General features: G+C 45.6%; 2 protein-coding genes across 3 annotated transcripts in view; one reads left to right on the top strand and one right to left on the bottom strand.

The window, feature by feature from the left end:
* Window positions 1-14,455: 14,455 nt before the first annotated feature.
* On the bottom strand, window positions 14,456-15,693 carry LOC135312541 (uncharacterized). The gene is made up of 2 exons (XM_064446762.1): window positions 15,018-15,693; window positions 14,456-14,929 (listed from the first exon to the last, which is right to left on the bottom strand). The coding sequence occupies exons 1-2, from the start codon at window positions 15,611-15,613 to the stop codon at window positions 14,608-14,610; spliced, it is 918 nt and encodes a 305-aa protein (XP_064302832.1). The 5' UTR covers window positions 15,614-15,693; the 3' UTR covers window positions 14,456-14,607.
* Window positions 15,694-15,806: 113 nt separating this feature from the next.
* The window catches only part of ISM1 (isthmin 1), a 38,183-nt gene continuing 37,425 nt past the window's right edge, over window positions 15,807-16,564 (top strand). The window contains exon 1 of one of the 2 annotated variants that reach the window (XM_064446760.1): window positions 15,807-16,310. In XM_064446760.1, coding sequence (XP_064302830.1) covers window positions 16,179-16,310 — 132 coding nt within the window. In that variant the 5' untranslated portion in view covers window positions 15,807-16,178. The remainder of the gene's footprint in view (window positions 16,311-16,564) is intronic. The other variant, XM_064446761.1, reaches the window with a different exon arrangement.

Below are 16,564 nucleotides of genomic sequence, written 5' to 3'. Positions count from 1 at the left end.
AAATATCCCATTGAGTCTTCACTGAGCAGGTAAACTGCTAAAACTTAGCATCAGCCAGCCCCACAGGTGGGGATATACCACAGGGAGGGAGCTAGAAGGGACTTATTTAGCCTCTTGGACTTCCCACCCTCTGCCATATAACACCAGGGAGGTATTTCAAAGCCTGAGTAGGATGGAGTGGGGAGAGAGAGGACTAGCAGTGATGGCGAGCGGAGCTTCTTGGCTGTGCTGCAGGGTAGTAATTGGCCACACTACAATGATGGGTGGTAGGAGATTTGGTCTTCAGTCCAGAAGCAGAGGGCTCAGGAGAAGCAGCTTGGCAGTTACAGTGCCCTTTGCTGACAGTTCTCATTAACTATAGGAGAAGCTGTAAGGCTCTGCACTCGTAACAATCAGGCCATTTCTATACTTCTATAACTTGTGACCTGTGGGCACAAACACTGGAAAAATGTATTGTTAAGCTCTAGAAAGAGCTAGCACACACGTACACACTCACCCACGTTAATCTGGCTAGGACCGCTCCAAACTCGTAATCTGGACATTCATCTGATTGATGGTAAAGTGGTCACTCCCTCCCTCAGAGCAGGGCTGCAGTCTTTGCGTTATTCACTGGAAGTGGCATTTTTTCTTCTCTGGAAAAGGCCTGTGGCTGATACTTTTACACCCTTTGTCAGAACACCCTAGTTACAGTTTCATGCCTTTCTGACACCAGTAAATAGCATCCCTTTTCTGCACTTTTTGGTGAAGCTGGATTCGCTCTGTAACTGTAATGCTCCACATTCCTGCTGTACCCTTCCTGGCATTCCATGAGCAACAGTCTGTCCTTCCTGCTGGCTTGATTAGCACCAGTTAGCTCAAACCCAAATAACAGCACAGCATTTTTACTGAAAGGACCTCAAAGATTAATCAAGCCTCTCATAGCTCGTGTATGGCAGTAAAGTAAAAACTGAGGTACAAGCTGGCAAAGCAGTTTTTTTCTTTTTTCTGTTTTGGACTTTCTGGATAAACTGTAATGTTAGGTATTCTCTCAGAAGGTGGTATGTCATGGAGCCTAACTGCTCTTTCCTGGTCCTGTTCTCCAAATCGCAACTTTCTAGAAGATTTGAGCTAGCCTCTTCTAACCAGTGTCCTAGCACTGGGGTTTTAATAAGTCTCAAGGTACTGGTTTTCTCAAGCAAGTTGATTTGGCTTTCTGACAAAGTATGGCTGGGAGACCCCTCCCCATACAGACTTTCTTTCTTTTACTGTCTTCTAAGCTGCTTTGCCCTGCTACAACTCTTGTGTTGCAAAGGCAGGAAGGCTCCTGGATTTTCTGTCTTTACCCGATGAACATCACTTAGCATCCAGCCAGAAGACTTGGTCAGGATGAAAACAATATTGAATGTAGCAGGTTTCATTTATTTAAGAGAGTAAAATGTCTTTCTTTTCAAAGTGCTCCTCTTTAGCTTTCATTTCCTGTGCATGGAGTAGCTTTGTCTTGAGTACAATAAGTTGTTGACCTTAGGGGTCAAACATAGCTTCCCTTTCGAGAAAGATAAAAACAAGCAATAATAGATACTTTGGCTGGTCTAAGATACTTGGTCTGTATATCTGTGATGTTGCTGTAATTTTTCCTGGATGTTTTTACCAAGATAATTCAGGATGAGATGCTGTTGATCCATTTATTTTGGGAGGTACACAGGATTTACTTAAGTTGTATCTCCCCCATTCTTTATGAGAAAAAAATATTCCATTGTAACTACACCTAAGAGTGTGAGGTAGCATGTGTACACTCTAATGAGACTGCTTCATGTGATTTTTAACGTGGCATTTTACTCTTTTCAATGATTTTTTTCTCTAATCTTCTGAGACTGATTTTTTTTCAAGATCAAATAGAATAATGGAGAAGCCCAGACATCTTCATGCATTATACAAGCCAAACTGCCATTCTTTTAATATTGCTCTTCTTTTTGTGTAAACAAATTTAAATTCTCCTCCTTTTAGGATTACTTGTTTCTAATGTTTATGTTTCTTTAATTCTTGTTTACTTGTTTTTAAGTATGACTTCTAAGTGATACTAGTGTTCCTAATAGTTCCATGTTACATACCACATAGTATATGAGATCATGTCAGCAATTCAATTCCCAGTAGCTGTGCCTGCATGAGTAAGGCACTTGGATTATCTCATCAGTCTCTGTAAGTGTTAGCAGTGAGTTTGACTTCTTTTATATAGAAGTTTGAGATCTGGCCCATGGTGTGGAAGCTGGGAGGAACACGCTTTAACATCCTTTACAAACTGGACAAGAAATAGAAATCCCCGCAGGTGGAAAAAATCCATTAATTCAGTGATTTGAGGCTTTATTGCTGATTTGTGCAAATGGCAATAGATGCTGGGATTGTACAGCATGTGGGAGGAAGGAAAAGCAAATCTAGGCACTTCATCCCCCATACTGGAATAAGCTGGGCCAGCCTTAATACTTCTGAATTATTAAACCTTCTGTTCTAAACCTTCATACTCCCTGTACCCTTCTTATTCCTTCCAGAAACCTCCTTCAGGCCTTTAGAGTTCCTTTCTCTGGTGCAGAAAGTAAAATGAAGTCTGAAAGTGCAAGTATGTATACGGCCATATAAAAAGCTCAAGTGTACATGTATTCTTGGAAGCAAAAGAACTAAATCACATCACAGCTGAGAACAAGCATTTGCTCCATCTCTTGCTGTTGTGGTGCTTCATAGCTATTAACACACGAGCAATCCCCTCCTCCTTCACCAAAACCCTCGGCTAAAGTTAAAAATGCCTTAATGAAAAGGGGCTAAGTGGAAAAAGGCCTGAGCAAAGTATCTTTTTTGTTCAGAGACAAAAGAGCAATGCTGGTATCTAATTTTGGACCCCTGGGAAATGCCTTGATACTGAAGTGGTCAGCACCATGTAAAAACTTAGTGAGAGACTGGTATTCTCCACTGCCAGCAGCCGTTCAGACTTGTGTGGGCACCCCTCAAAACCCCTAAGGAGAAGCTATGGTTGCAGTCCTTTCAGCCATTTTAGGACTATGTAGGTAAATGTGGTCCAGTGGCAGCAAAAGGCAGTTCTGTTTTTCATAAAGATTAAAAAATATTTTTGAATGACCCTCCTTGTTCTTTACTATTATACGGTATTAAAATATAAGAGCGCAGCCAAGGAGAAGAGAAAACAAAGAGAAAAGCCTTTAAAAAAATTCCACAATTTTATATCCTTTCCCTACTAACCCACCACAGAATTTAAGGGTGGGGGATTCGAGGGCTGAAAGAATCTTCATATGGTGCCAAAAATTCCCCACAGATCTCTGGTCCCTCTGCATTTGGCTATTTAAAGAAAACACATTGTGTTTTTGATGCTAGTTTAGATCCACTTTCCATATGAGGAGGTGGGATGTAATTAATTAGCTGTTCTTTTGATTTCTAAGTATCACATGTACCTTTCATAAGGGCATGTACTTTTGACAGAGGCTAGAAAAAGGAAATAAAATACAAGCTGCACCACTTAAGTCTTCTGCATACAAATGATGGATCAGCAGGGGATTATCATGTGTATTTTATTGCTACCAATGCTGATTGAGTCACATGAGTGTTAATACAAACCTAGGAAAAAAGTCTGGATTGAATCATAGTAACAGAGTTTAAAGTGTTTATTTTAGCCATAATTGCATTGTTTTTACATAACGTCTTTGATCTGAAGGTTGAAAAGAGGCAAAGCCAGTAGTCCACAGTAGAAGTAACCAAACTTCTCTGTAGAGTTTAAGAAAATGAACTATGTAGTAAGCCACCTGGACATATACAGTGGGGAGGTGAAACCCAGACTCCAGCATGCCAAAAAATATAATTCATTGCCATTTCAGCTAATGAAGTCCGTTTTCTGGATTTCATAGTGACTGCATTCATTTTAAACTTTAGGTGGATCATGTCCTAGAGGAAATCCAATGTAACAACAATGGTACACCTCCCATTCAGCACAATAAAAGAAAATAATAAAGCTCTCATACTGGAAAGGTCAGCTAAGTCCTCCAGCCCCTCCATCAGTACAGAGGTCCAGCTACCCTCACTCCACATCCCTGTTGGCCATGGATGGTTCTGGAGACCCCTCAGAGGGTCTCCTCCGGACTGGGAGCCGAATTTGCCATCACAACAGCAATTTGATGCCTATGTCAACTCAACAAAATTACCAAAATGCGTCTCTTGGAGAAGCAGCAAAGTCCTGTGGGTCTGCTCTCCTACCAGAATTGAATTTGCTCATCAACCTGCAGACCTAGAGGAGCTGCAGCACCCAGGGAACTTGCCTGTGATCTCTTGGGTCAGGGAATGAACCAGAATAAACAAGTCCTGTAGCCCCATTTATCTCTCTTTTCACACAGACACACAGACACCCCACCCAACCCCCACCCCCCCAGGCAAGCTAAGGAGCATCTCCTGAAATGCTTGCAAACTGAGGGCATAATGATACTGTTTAATTGCTCAAGCCCTTTGTCATCTTTATCTCTACCCAGAAAGAAGGTTTGCAGAGGAACTACTGCCTTTTCCTAAGATCTGCTCATGTAGCTGGGAGAATAGGCTAGATTTCTGTCACACAAGTCCTTTCTCAGGTCCCTCTTCCACCAAAAGGCCAAACATGTTTAGTGGATTCAGTGGGTCCCTCCCTTTACATTTGGTGAAAGTGCATGAGCATTATTGTGTGACTGTTCTTTTCTTTACTCTTTTTTCTTAAGCACATCTTTCCAAAATGATTCCTGGAGGGTTTTGCACAGGCTGACTCTCGCAAAGCCCTCTGTGAATGAGCAGACAAAAAGGCAGGTTCCTTTGTGGGCCATTTCAGAGCCAGATCCTACCACAGCTGCTTCAAAGTGTTCTTGTGAATAATTCACCTCTCACTTAGCATCAGGGGACCCAGGGATGCTATAGACTAATAGAGGCCCATTTGAATCCTCCCATAAGTCTACTGGCCCATGCACTTTTGCTATATGCATGCATGTTATTGCAAAAGTGACTCACACTTTAATGACAAATGTTTTAAAAATAAAGCTCTAAAATTCTTAATTCAGTTATTAACTTTAAATGAATTGTTTAGGTTGTTTCCTTCCATGAACCCTACCTCCATTAACTTATTCTCAAGAATGTATTTATGGAGCCATGTGCTTCTCACATGGTTGAGGCTAAAAATAACTTTAGAAACTCATTCCAGATAAAACATAATTTAAAATCCACTTTGTCAGCCTAACACTGACAGTAACTGGTCTCTTAGCCTGGTTTCTTTATTTGTAATGATAGCCTTGACCAGGCTTTTGAGTGCTGATTATTTCTGGATTTCCTATCCTTCTGTTTAATAATATATCTATAAACACACACATTCCTAAGCTTAAGGAAACCCCAAACTACACACAAAGTTTATTTTCTCTGCATGGCCTGGCCTTCCACTTGGGCAACAGGCAAACTTACTTTCATTCATAAATGCACATGTACACTGTGGAGACAGGCAGAATCTGCGCAGGTTTCTTGTTTGGTTTTGTTTTGGGGTTTTTTGGGTTTTGGTGGGTTTGGTTTTTTTAAGAGGCTTATCAGACTCATATTGTCTAAGTACTGAACTATTTTTCCCTGATTCTTTTTGTCAGTGATCGGCAGAACAGCTGTTTCAAAATATCTGAACCCTCATGGGTCAAATCCTTCTTCCATTTAATTCCATATGAGTTTTGTCACTCACTTTAAAGCCAAGACTGTAGCTCATAATAGACAATTATGCAATCCCTGGATGAAAGAGATGTTTTCTCCTTGCCCTAGATAATTAAGTCCAATGGAGGCTCTTTCCATTCTCATCTCTAGTTGTTTTTTTTAATTAGTCTTGAGATAACAGTGTCCTGAGCTCCAAGGGTTGAAATTCTTTAGAAAGGAGATTTTCAGCATATACCTTATAAATCTGTGGGCCAGCAACAGGCAGCTAAGAAAAGCAAACATATTGTCAGTAGGCTCAGGATCTGCACGGGGATCTATATGTCTACTGAAAAAAAATGCAGCAGTCCACATTAAAAACTAGATGGAAGACCACTGATCTTGCTAATGTTAAGCTAGCCCTGGAGAGATTTTTGGTCTCATAAAAATGCTTAGATTTGTGGAGAAATTCTTGGGTTTTCTGGTTTCAACACTTTTCTGTATGAATCCCACTACTCATTTCTACGGTGCTAGGCCTTATTTGTTAAGAAGCATACTCCCTTCTGCTTTCAGAAGTCATGTCATTTAATGATGCTGCATTTTCTCTGTGCAATAGTACGGAAGGGGTCATTTCCCTTTGTGTAAACTAGTCGCTATTTTAACTTGACATTATTCTGTCCTCTGGTATGTCTGTTCCCTTCCTTCCTTTTGTTCGTTCTAGGTCCCTTCTCACATGGGAAAGTTCCCTTCACCCTGGTTGTCATGCGGAATTTTTTATCTGCTGGTTTCTAGTTTTGATATAGAGTTATCACTTAAAACACTGACTGAAATGACAGCAAGAGAATATTTACAGCATTATTTTCTCCCCAGCCTTCACAGCTTTTTCTTCTGAGTGCTTCTCTCCCAGCAACTGTTGATCATCCACACTGGCACCCAGGTTAGTAGGGTTCCCTTAGCATTAAGCAATGCATGACGGTATTTTTGCAACATCATTTCTGCTACATTTTTCTGCTCTGGATTTCTTCATTGTTGTATCGTCTGTTTGGAATGTAGTTTGTTTCTATTTTTCTTCAGCTTTGTTTACATTTATCAGTTTTGTGTTATTTGCCAAATTTAGCCCATCACTTCTCAGTTTCTTCCCCAAATAGTTAATAAGTGTGGTAATCCAGAGCCTTGCTCCAAACTGAAGACTATTTTTATATATAATATATATTTTATTATATTTATACACATATATGTGTGTATAATTCTTTTAATTGTTTTTACTGTTTAAATAATCTTCAGTCAGTGGTAGAATTCTGTCCTTTGAACCATGAGTGTTCAGTTCATTTAATAACCTCTAATAAGAGTCTTTCTGCAAGGGCAAGTAGGTTTTGTCTGTTATTTTGCTGAAACAAAGAATGCTAGGTATCATATCTCTTTTCATGTTATGCTTGCAAGTCCTCTCTTTCTCTAATGATCATATCAACTATTTTACTTGGTACTGATGTCTACAGTAAGTAGATGCCATTATAGATATAACCACTGCACTACATGAACCAGGGCTGTTTGTAGTCTAACTGCTTCAAAGAGGATTGCCACACATTTTCTAGACACAGAATTAAAGCTACTATACTTAACTCATTTGAAAAGATATTGCAGCCTTGATGGTCACATGAAGGAGTCAAAACAGAGCAATTTAAACATCTACGTGTTCATACTCCCCCAAGATGCTAAATGCTGTCCAGTTTAAATTAGTTTACTAGGCAATCATGTAAGTTTGTTTGGGATTCCTGGAGGGGTTCAGGCTCAGCATCCTTAACCATTGCTAATATTTTTGTCATCTAATGCACCAACAATCAGCAGCTTTTAGTTGCACACACATCCAATTGATCCATTTAAGATCTAATACCTCAAATTGTATTATTAGCCAGGAACAACCATGCCTTCCAGCCCTTTTATATCCCATACCCCTTTTTTCCTATCCATTTCATTGTTTGGTTTTTTTTTTTTTAATTGAAACTGTTAAATTAGTGAAAGTTCTAGTGAAGGTAAGGTTAACAGCAAAAGGTGCTTTATGGCTTATTCCTGCAGATTGGAACACAATTTATGTTTGCACCATCTCTACCTGCAGAGAGGGAGCAGTTGCACCACACTATCCCAGTATCCCAGCTCCAAATTAGAAGAGTTAAACTGATATGAAAACCCTGCATCCTTTAGCCTCAAGGAAGTATCGGGAGTTAAAGGGGCAGAAATCAGGTTTAAATAATTTCAGTAAGTGCATGCTAAAAACTAGCGTTTAACACAAAATTAATTCTTAATGGAATTTTAACGTTGTTGGAGGGGGTGCGGTACTCATTACAAAAGGCAGGAAATTCAGAGTTAGCACTCCCCTGTGCACCATCACCTTCTTTGCATGTGTGCGTTAGAACTGGTGCTTTGTTACACGGGATATATTGTGGGGTTTGGGCACTCATAGGTTGTCTATGCAGGCTAATTTCTGCAGCCTCATCTGATGAGAGCAGCCTCCAAACTCTGGCTACTCTGCAGCATCAAACACCACCATAGGCAAGACTCTCCTGTGGAGGTTTTAGGCTTCTTCAAGGCAGGCTCACCAACACTGCTGGCTGCAAGTGCTTAGAGTTAAGTAGCTGGGAGGTAAAATCTGCAGCTACTGGAGTTTGTGTTCTGCTTTGGAGCATCTTTTACTTCATTATTTCCTATATGTCAGCATTAGAAATGCAAGTTTAAAAAATATCTCACTAATTTAATATACTCTGTGGCTTGAAGTTTGAAGGCATTAGGGGAAAAAAGTGATTGCAAGATTAATCATAAGAGCAGAACAGTGGGTAACAGTCCAGGCTCTAATTACCACAACTCCCCCAGTAACCAAATACACAAGCTAAAGCTTATGTGTGGCCCAAACTCAGTGCAACTCCATGAGATAAGAGGCAGGTGTCTGAGGACAAAAGTCTGGTTTGCTGTTTGGCAGGAATAGGGATTTGGAAACCCCATCCACCACTGCACACACAGAAAATCAACGGACAGCAAGCAGTAGACAAAGTTGTATTCTCTGTGAAACAAAGAGCTGCCAAAATGTTTATGGCAGGTTTGGTTTTTTCTTTTTCTTTTTCCTTTGGGCAGGCAAAGCTGTGTTTTAGCCAAGCAGCTCAGAGCCTCACCCGCACCCAGGGAGCACAACTGCTGGGCCCATACCAGAAAAGTACAGAAGAGTTTATAAGGCATGCACGTGGTCAGGGGAGCCCTCTAACAGTTTGTGGGCAGGGTTTTTTTTAAGCATATTGATGGTTTGGAGTGTTTGCTTCAGCATCTCGTTATGTCCTTTAATGAAACTACTGGCAATGAGGTAGTAATTTTTTTTATTTGGTTTGATTTTCTAAAAAACATAATTTCAGCAATTTTTCTCTGTTGTTCTACACACACAGAGAAATTGCTTTAGACAGGAAGAATTTTCTAAATTGAGTTAGACTTGAACCAAATGAAAACCTATTTTTAAAAAGCACTGTGGCACTTCACATTCTTAAAAAAAATTCTTGTATTCCCAATTGTTTTTCAGTAAACTTTCATTGATCTGTTGAAAGTTCTGCAAGCATGAATATTCATATTTCATACATCTGGTTTGCAAATTAAGCATTTCAGAAGTCCTATATCCTCACTTACTACAGAATTGTGTGTAAAACTTCAGCAAAAACTAACTCATTTCCTTGCCAGGGCCAGTTGTGCATTATTCACACAAATAGACCTTTTTTCCATTGACTGGAATGGGAGCAGAATCTATCCTGAACTAATGTCCCCCCCTCCTCCTGTTTTAATCCGTGACAAGAGACAAACAAATAAACCCTCTGAAATGAGTTTCATCTTTTATGTCCTAATTGTTGTCTGAAGCAGGTGTCAATTGGATCTTTTCCTGTCTGAATGTGGTTAAAAAGCAACATGTTGTGGTTAAACCCACTTGTAAATTGTAATATTTTACAGACAAACTTCCTCAAGGTTCTACTAAAAAGCTACTTCATGTTAAGTGCCAGAAATTCAAAAAAGGGTTAATTTGCTTCCCCCTCTTCCCCCCTCTCCATTTATCATTCTGTTTCAAGTTATTTCTTGTTTAAAAAAAGATCTCTCTAGTGTCTCCATATACAGTAGAAAGACTCTTCATACATAAGGGTCTGATCCTGCCTGCGCTGAAGTTCATTTATTTGTAAATCATTGAAAAGAATTTCCTTTTATAGTGGGTCCAGCGACAAATTTTCTGTTTTCTTGAGCCAATAGTCTTATCAACCACCTGCTTTGTGGATCTAGCACTAGAAACAGCCTCAGAGTTTTTAAGCTTGTGAAGAGGCGACTGTAACTAAGAGGCTGGCCCGAATGCCCTGCTACTTGATCAGACTACCCAGAAAAAAAAACCCACTACCAGCAGCTTCACACATCCCACATTTTAAGAGAATTACATTATGTACGAGAAAATTGTTACATAATATAACTGCATATAGTGAACAATGGTTATAGCCAGTGCAATGGAAAGATGAAGTCTGAGCTTGATCAGATGGGGCTGTGTTGTTTTCCAGTGGTGCTTGCCCCTTTTTTATACCAGCCTTTCTAAAGCCTCCCATGAGGATCTGAGTAGGGTTGCATCACCTCCTGAAGACTATTCTCACTGCACTGGGATGTTATTGATAAACACATTGCTAAATGAGGAGAAATCTCAGTTGTTGATTAGCAGGAAATACCTGTCTTGGGCAGCAAGGTGGAGCTCCAGGTACTGCTTTTTCTAATCCATTTTGTTTCATGCTTGCTGTTGTCTTCAGGGTACTGAATGAGCAAAAATCTCTTACAGACAAGTCAGCTGCCTTGAATAAACATGTACTTTGATCTTAAGTGATTTCCTCAGCTGCGGGAAACTGGGCTGGACTGTTTTCTCTATTTCTATATTCCATAGTTCAGACTACTCATATATTTCCGCTTTTGCTTCAATCTTTAATGAAGTAGCTGCTGAATTTCCAGTCTGTCACACAAGGTGCTGCAGAATTCAGAAATCTTGACCCAGCCATTAGGCCCAGCTGGTGGCAAAATATGTAGACAGGAAGGAAAGTGCGGGTCTAGGAGAAGCAAGAAAATGGAGAACTCTAAGCTAATCAGTTCTTTTAAAAAGAGGGTGGTTACTATTCAAGTTGTAATTTATTGAGATAAAGGAACCATGCATCACAGGTTTCCTGCACGGAAGGTTATTCTTTTTTCTTTTTTTTTTAGAGAAGACCCTTGTGTGTGCATTTGCAGCTTATAGCTAAGAGGTTGAAGCTAGAAGCTAATCAGCCATTCTGTCTCCTATCTACTGATCTGCTGGCGTTGGGGGAAGAGGAATGTGGGCAAACAGGCATTAAATTCCATTGGAAGGTATTCCTTGATAAGCAGCATCCAAGATGATGACCCGTAAAGCAAAGCCCCTATGAGGAAGCAGGGGAAGAGGCAGGGAAAGCTTTACCCATCTGTCTTAACCCAGCCTTGCTCAGTGCTTGCCAGAGCAGAGGTCACCACCAACAATAATAACCCTTGAGAAGCCAGACATATACTTTCCATTCACCAATAATCTACAAAGCATCGTAGTGTGAAATCCTGGCTCCTCTGAAGTCAATGGGAGCTTTGCCAACTTCAGTGGAGCCAGGTTTTCATCCCACATAATTTTGAAGCAACCCCCAGGCTTAAAGATAAAACAACAGCATCCTGGGAGTGGGCACAGGCAGGAGTGAGCTGAGGAGGGTGGCCAGGGCTCTACCAACCATGCTCCTCTGAGATCTTACCAACAGGACACCTCCACAGTCCTGGAGCAATACCAGGGTTGACAATAAAGGGGGAAAGTGGACAAGCAGGGAAGTACCAATGTCTTTTAACCACTGGGACAACTCGGAAACAGGACCCAAGAGAGCCATGGTGCTCTGACACAAAACCCCGTGGTGGTCACAGCAGTTAATCTATTGCTCCCACCTCTACATACTCACTTCTGAGATACAGCAGGTAAAGCAGCATAGTTTGTGTTATATCATACTGTACTTTTTTCCACCCTCCCTCTGCAGTAATTCTCTCACTGGACTTGAAGGATGTCACCTGGCGGCACTCATCCAAAATGAGGATTTATCACACACAAGCAGGTACAACTGACATACTATTCATTTCTGAGACCACCCAGACTCTGCAAAGTGGTGTGTCTCAGGCAACGCTTCATTTTTCAGGGCTCATAACACCAAGTGTAGGTGCCTGCACGGCAACGTGGTGGAGTCAGCACACGATATGGTCTACCGAGACAGCCACAGCAGGAGACAGGAACACCACCAGCAGGACATACCAGTGAAGACATTGCAAATTCAGCCCAACACAACTTTTCAGCCTTGAGCACTGAAGGTGGCATGGTGGCCATGGATAACTGTTGTGCATTTTTGTTGACAGGCTGGTGTAAAGGAGACCATGGGACATTTCACCTGGCAGCACTGCAACTGGAGGCCACAGATCCCTGAAACACCTCCCCAGGAGACTCCTCACTACCTGATGGAGGCTGCCTGCAACATGGAGAGCTGCGACCCACCTTGAGCTGCACAATGAGAAAAGCAGGACCTGCAGGGCTTGAGAGAGGCAGGACATCAGATGATGAGCTACCATGGCTTACCAACTCCTCACATGTCAGCTGAGCTACACTACCTGGCCACATAGTGTGCTTGCAATATCACAAGTACTGCATAAAATGTATTAATTTAACACTCTTTCGAAGAGCTTGCGCTTGGTTTGTTTCCCCCAGCACTGCCGTGGGGCTGGGAGCGCACATTAGCCGAGTCTGCCTTTATTGTCGGAGGGAAGAGTAATGGAAGGTAAAAGCTGGGGCAAGAGGGGTAAGGTGTGAGTTGTGAACCTTCAGTGGGAAGGAGCTATCAAAGAAACACCTCCCTTACCCCAGTACCACCATTGGACCCACTAGCTGGTTTACCTCCCTGCTGGCTGCCTGTAACCACATCCCAGGAGCAGCATCCCCCTCAGGCTACCGATGGATCTCTTCCCCCATGCGAACTCTGTCTTCGTGTCCCAGGGACAAGATGGTAGCTGCTGGAGCAAGTGTTCACCCAGCTGGGAAAAGAGAGCTTTTCCCTTTGCTTTTAAGTCCATCTCTCCTACAGGTTGCAATTCAGCTGTCTCGATTCCTCGATGAAGTCATCTGCTGATTTAACAGTGTTTGTGAATTTAAATTGTCACCTACAGCACACATGTGCGCACACTCTCCTCTGCAGTTGTCCACAGCACAGCCACGCAGGCAGTATTGCCCTACCCAAGATCTGCTTTTACACTGACTCCTTCAAGCGGGAAGAGGCATCGGTTTCTCACTGCCATCTGCTCACTGCTCATAGTAAGCATTACTCTGTCCCTCACTGTCTTTGCACAACAGTTTAATGCAGAAAACTTCATGTCCCATGAGGAAACGCACACCAGTACAGGCCCATCTCATCTGGATTAAAGATGTCTTTTTGTTCAGTCTCTTTCATAAGGCAGGGGAGAACTTATATTACCCAGAGCTTGGCAGCAGATCCATGTGTGTGTTTTTCACCAGGCTGTCACTTGGACTGTTTTGCATTACGAGCCTTCAGTCTTGCTCTGGCTGTCAATTTGTACTATTAATCTCTGAAATACAGAATTCACATGCCAAGTTTCCACTTTTCTTCAACATCCGGGATCTGCTGACAGCCACTAGGTAGGGCCAGATTTTGGCAAACCTGGAGGACAGTTCTCCTGCCTCTTTGCTGCCCATCTCCCCTGAGCCTGCCTCCTTAACCACGCCATTTCATGCTCGCTGCTGCTGGCGTGCCTGCCCTGGGGCGCAGCTGCTGGCTGCCAGGATCACAGCGATGGCGGCAGCAGGAAAGCTCAGGCCAAGCGATGACAGCTGAAGTACATCAGTGTTTTTATCTTCTCAATATTTTGATTAGCCCAAGGAATGTTCGGGTTAAAAAAAACCAAACAGATTTTTTTAAAAACCACATGACAGTCCACGGGCTGTTATGGCTTTATGTAACATTGAATAGGTCTGTATGATTTGCTGCGTAACGAAGACCATCGACATGGGTATTTATCAATGAGTGGTCTGACGAGACGGACCGGGTTCTACCTTGCTATAACGCACTTGGGGCAGCTCAGCAGGAGTCCCACCCTGCATGATCATCTGCGCCCATCATTCCTACTGTGGTGCTAATATGGAACATGTTCATAGGTTAAAAATCCTTAAATCTAAAGGTTTTGATTTTGTGGCTTTGGGTTATATCTTTAACTATACACCAGTGGAATGATTTTAACCTTATTCCTGCCTGATGGTTACTCATTTACAGTGGTTATCACTGGAAGGGAACCTATCTGAGTGGAAGGGTACAAGACATCCTTCTGACTCATTCATGACCACAGCCTTCAGATGCACCAAGGCCTGCAAGAAAATTCCCATGAGCTCTGACTCTCCTTGCACCCCAAATTTGCCAGCTTCCCGGGTCAGGCACACCACAGGCAGAGGCTTCCACAGTGCGCCTCGGCCCCTGCTGGCACTGCACGCCAGAAGCACATCTTACCTTTATGTTGGAAAAACCCTGCTGAGGACATTGGCCTCAGACTGAAAATGTTTTGGATGGGGAACGCTTTTTTCCCATTTTGCCCATTTAGACATTTTGAAACCAATTCAGCCTCTCAGCTGTCACACATTTGCATGGGCCCCAATTGCTTGTAACCTCATTTCTACACATAACATTCCCAGTTGTGGAAGAATGACAACAAAGATTCCAAAACTCCCAGTTTTTGTTAGGTGATTTTATTTATGTTTCAAGTTTATTGTTAACAGCTGCATTGTCAGCACTTCGAAAGAGGTTTAGCTCCATCAGACTGGATGAAAAGATACTGATTTACAGCAAGTGATAATCCAACCCTCATTTTCAAATTCAGGTAATTTTAAATTTTGGGGGCCTCCCATCCGAGAAAGACAGTTTCTTCCACTGTACTTAAGGAGACAGCGACCAAAAGGAGGGGAAACCACACTAAGGAGTGTAAAACCCCAGTGGGCCAAGTCCTCGCATGCCTCATGCCCTGCTGGGGACGCATGGACCAGCTTAAGGGGACACGACACTGCAGCACAGCTCCGTCCTGCCGAGCAGCGTTGGAAGACACCGCAGAAGGTGCGGCGGTGAGTGGGACGGGGTGCGGGTGCCCCGGCACACCAGGGCTTGCGGAGGCACAGGGAGGAGGGGAGCAGGGCGGGGGGGGCGATGCTAGGCTGTAGAGAAGGGAAAGGAGGGGAGCAAGGATTGGGGGAGGACAGCAGGGGAGGGAGGTAGGGCAGTATAAAAGCATCCGACACGCACCTCTCCGACGCAGTGAGGGGGCGAGAAAGTTGGGTCTGGAAGCTGCAGCAGGAGCCAGGAGGAGAGGCAGCCGCTTGCAAACACGTACGCACGGTGGCAGGAGAGAGTGCGGAGCTGCCCCTGCCAGCCCTAGGGCCACTGGAGGGAAGAGAGAGGAGAGATGGAGCCAGGTATCCAGCTCCGAGGGAGGGCAGGCAGCTGAAGGTTTTTGCAGACCCTCGCACTCCCCGCCCATTCCCCACAGCCGAGCCAGGGAGCAGAGAGAACGAAAAGGAGGCAGGGGGTCCGGGGGGAGGCAGCGACCTGCCCCTCTTCCCCCATGGGGAGGTCGCAGCCGCCCCGTCGAGGGGCGGGAGGCGGCGGGGGTGGAGGGCGGCGGTCGCGGCGCGGCCCCACTCCCGCACACGGAGGGGACGGGAGTGGAGCTGGCGCGGCGGGCGCCCTGATGGGAGGGAGTGGGGAGCCGCGGGGCGGGCGAGGACACGGCGGGGGTGGGGGGGAAGCTGGTCCAGGGGCCACCCCCATCCCCTGGCGAGGAGGGAGGCGATAGCCCCGAGCTCTCTCCTCCCCTCGGAGCGTCCCGGCTTCCCCACCATGTGAGAGTCGTCCCCAGCAGCCCCCCCGCCCCCGGCCTCTCCCTCCCTCCTCCCTCTCACTCGCACACACGCTCCTGGCTCCCCCCTCGCCCTCACAGCGTCTCCCCGTCGACAGGCGAGCCGCGCTGCTCTCCGCCGCTCCCCGAGGCGGTGGGGGCCCGGCCCGCTCCCTCCCTCCGACGGCCCACGGTGACTCTGGGTTGCAGGGCTGCCCGCAGAGACGCCGCCGGTCCGCGGCCCCGTCGCGGCTACCTGCCGCCCCCCGCCGCAACTGGGCAGCGCCGGGACTTTCGCCGCCGCCTCCGCGGCGTCCCGCCCCGAGGTGGCTCCGCCGTGGTGTGGCGGCCCCCGCTGCTGCTGCTGCCGCCACTGCCCCGCGCCCGCCGCCCGCCCCGCCGACGCCGAGAGCAGCGCGGTCCCCACCGCCTGTCCCGCGGCTGCCGCGGCCGGCTCTGGGGCCGAGGACGCTCCGCCGGCGGCGGCGGCCGCCGCGGCTCCTCCTCCTCCTCCGCCTCCTCCACGGCCGCCGCCGCCACGGGGCCCTAAAGCCGCCCGGCTCAAGAGGATGGTGCGGCTGGCGGCCGAGCTGCTGCTGCTACTCGGGCTCCTCCTGCTCACCTTGCACATCACCGTGCTGCGCGGGGGCGGCGGCGAACCCCACACCCCTACGGGGGTCAGCAACCACAGCCAGCGGCAGGTGAGTGCCGCCCCGCCTCCCCCCCAATCTCCTTCCCCGCCCAGCGTGGCGAGAGGTCTCCACCTGCCTCCCCCGAGGGCCGCAGGAGGCAGCTGGGCCCCGGGACGGGGAGGACGGGACTGGCCGGGCTGAGGGGGGCTGGCGCCTTGCACCTGCCCCGGCCGCTGCTACCCCCCCTCGCCGGGCCCGATCCTGCGGCACCGGCAGGCGCCACCTCCGGGTACCTATCCGCTCGAGGGCTTTCCCTGCGTGGC

The sequence above is a fragment of the Phalacrocorax carbo genome, chromosome 3, assembly GCF_963921805.1.
Source record: "Phalacrocorax carbo chromosome 3, bPhaCar2.1, whole genome shotgun sequence".
NCBI classification, from domain to species: Eukaryota; Metazoa; Chordata; class Aves; order Suliformes; family Phalacrocoracidae; genus Phalacrocorax; species Phalacrocorax carbo.
This window is presented reverse-complemented; position numbering and strand designations above follow the sequence as displayed.

Bases quoted from the DNA above. Each gene is read 5' to 3' on its own strand.
- LOC135312541 (XM_064446762.1), bottom strand. From the start codon at position 15,613: ATGGTGGGGAAGCCGGGACGCTCCGAGGGGAGGAGAGAGCTCGGGGCT. The intron at 14,930-15,017 runs GTGCGTGTCGGA...CCTTCTCTACAG, and splicing joins CCCCTCACTGCGTCGGAGAG to CCTAGCATCGCCCCCCCCGC.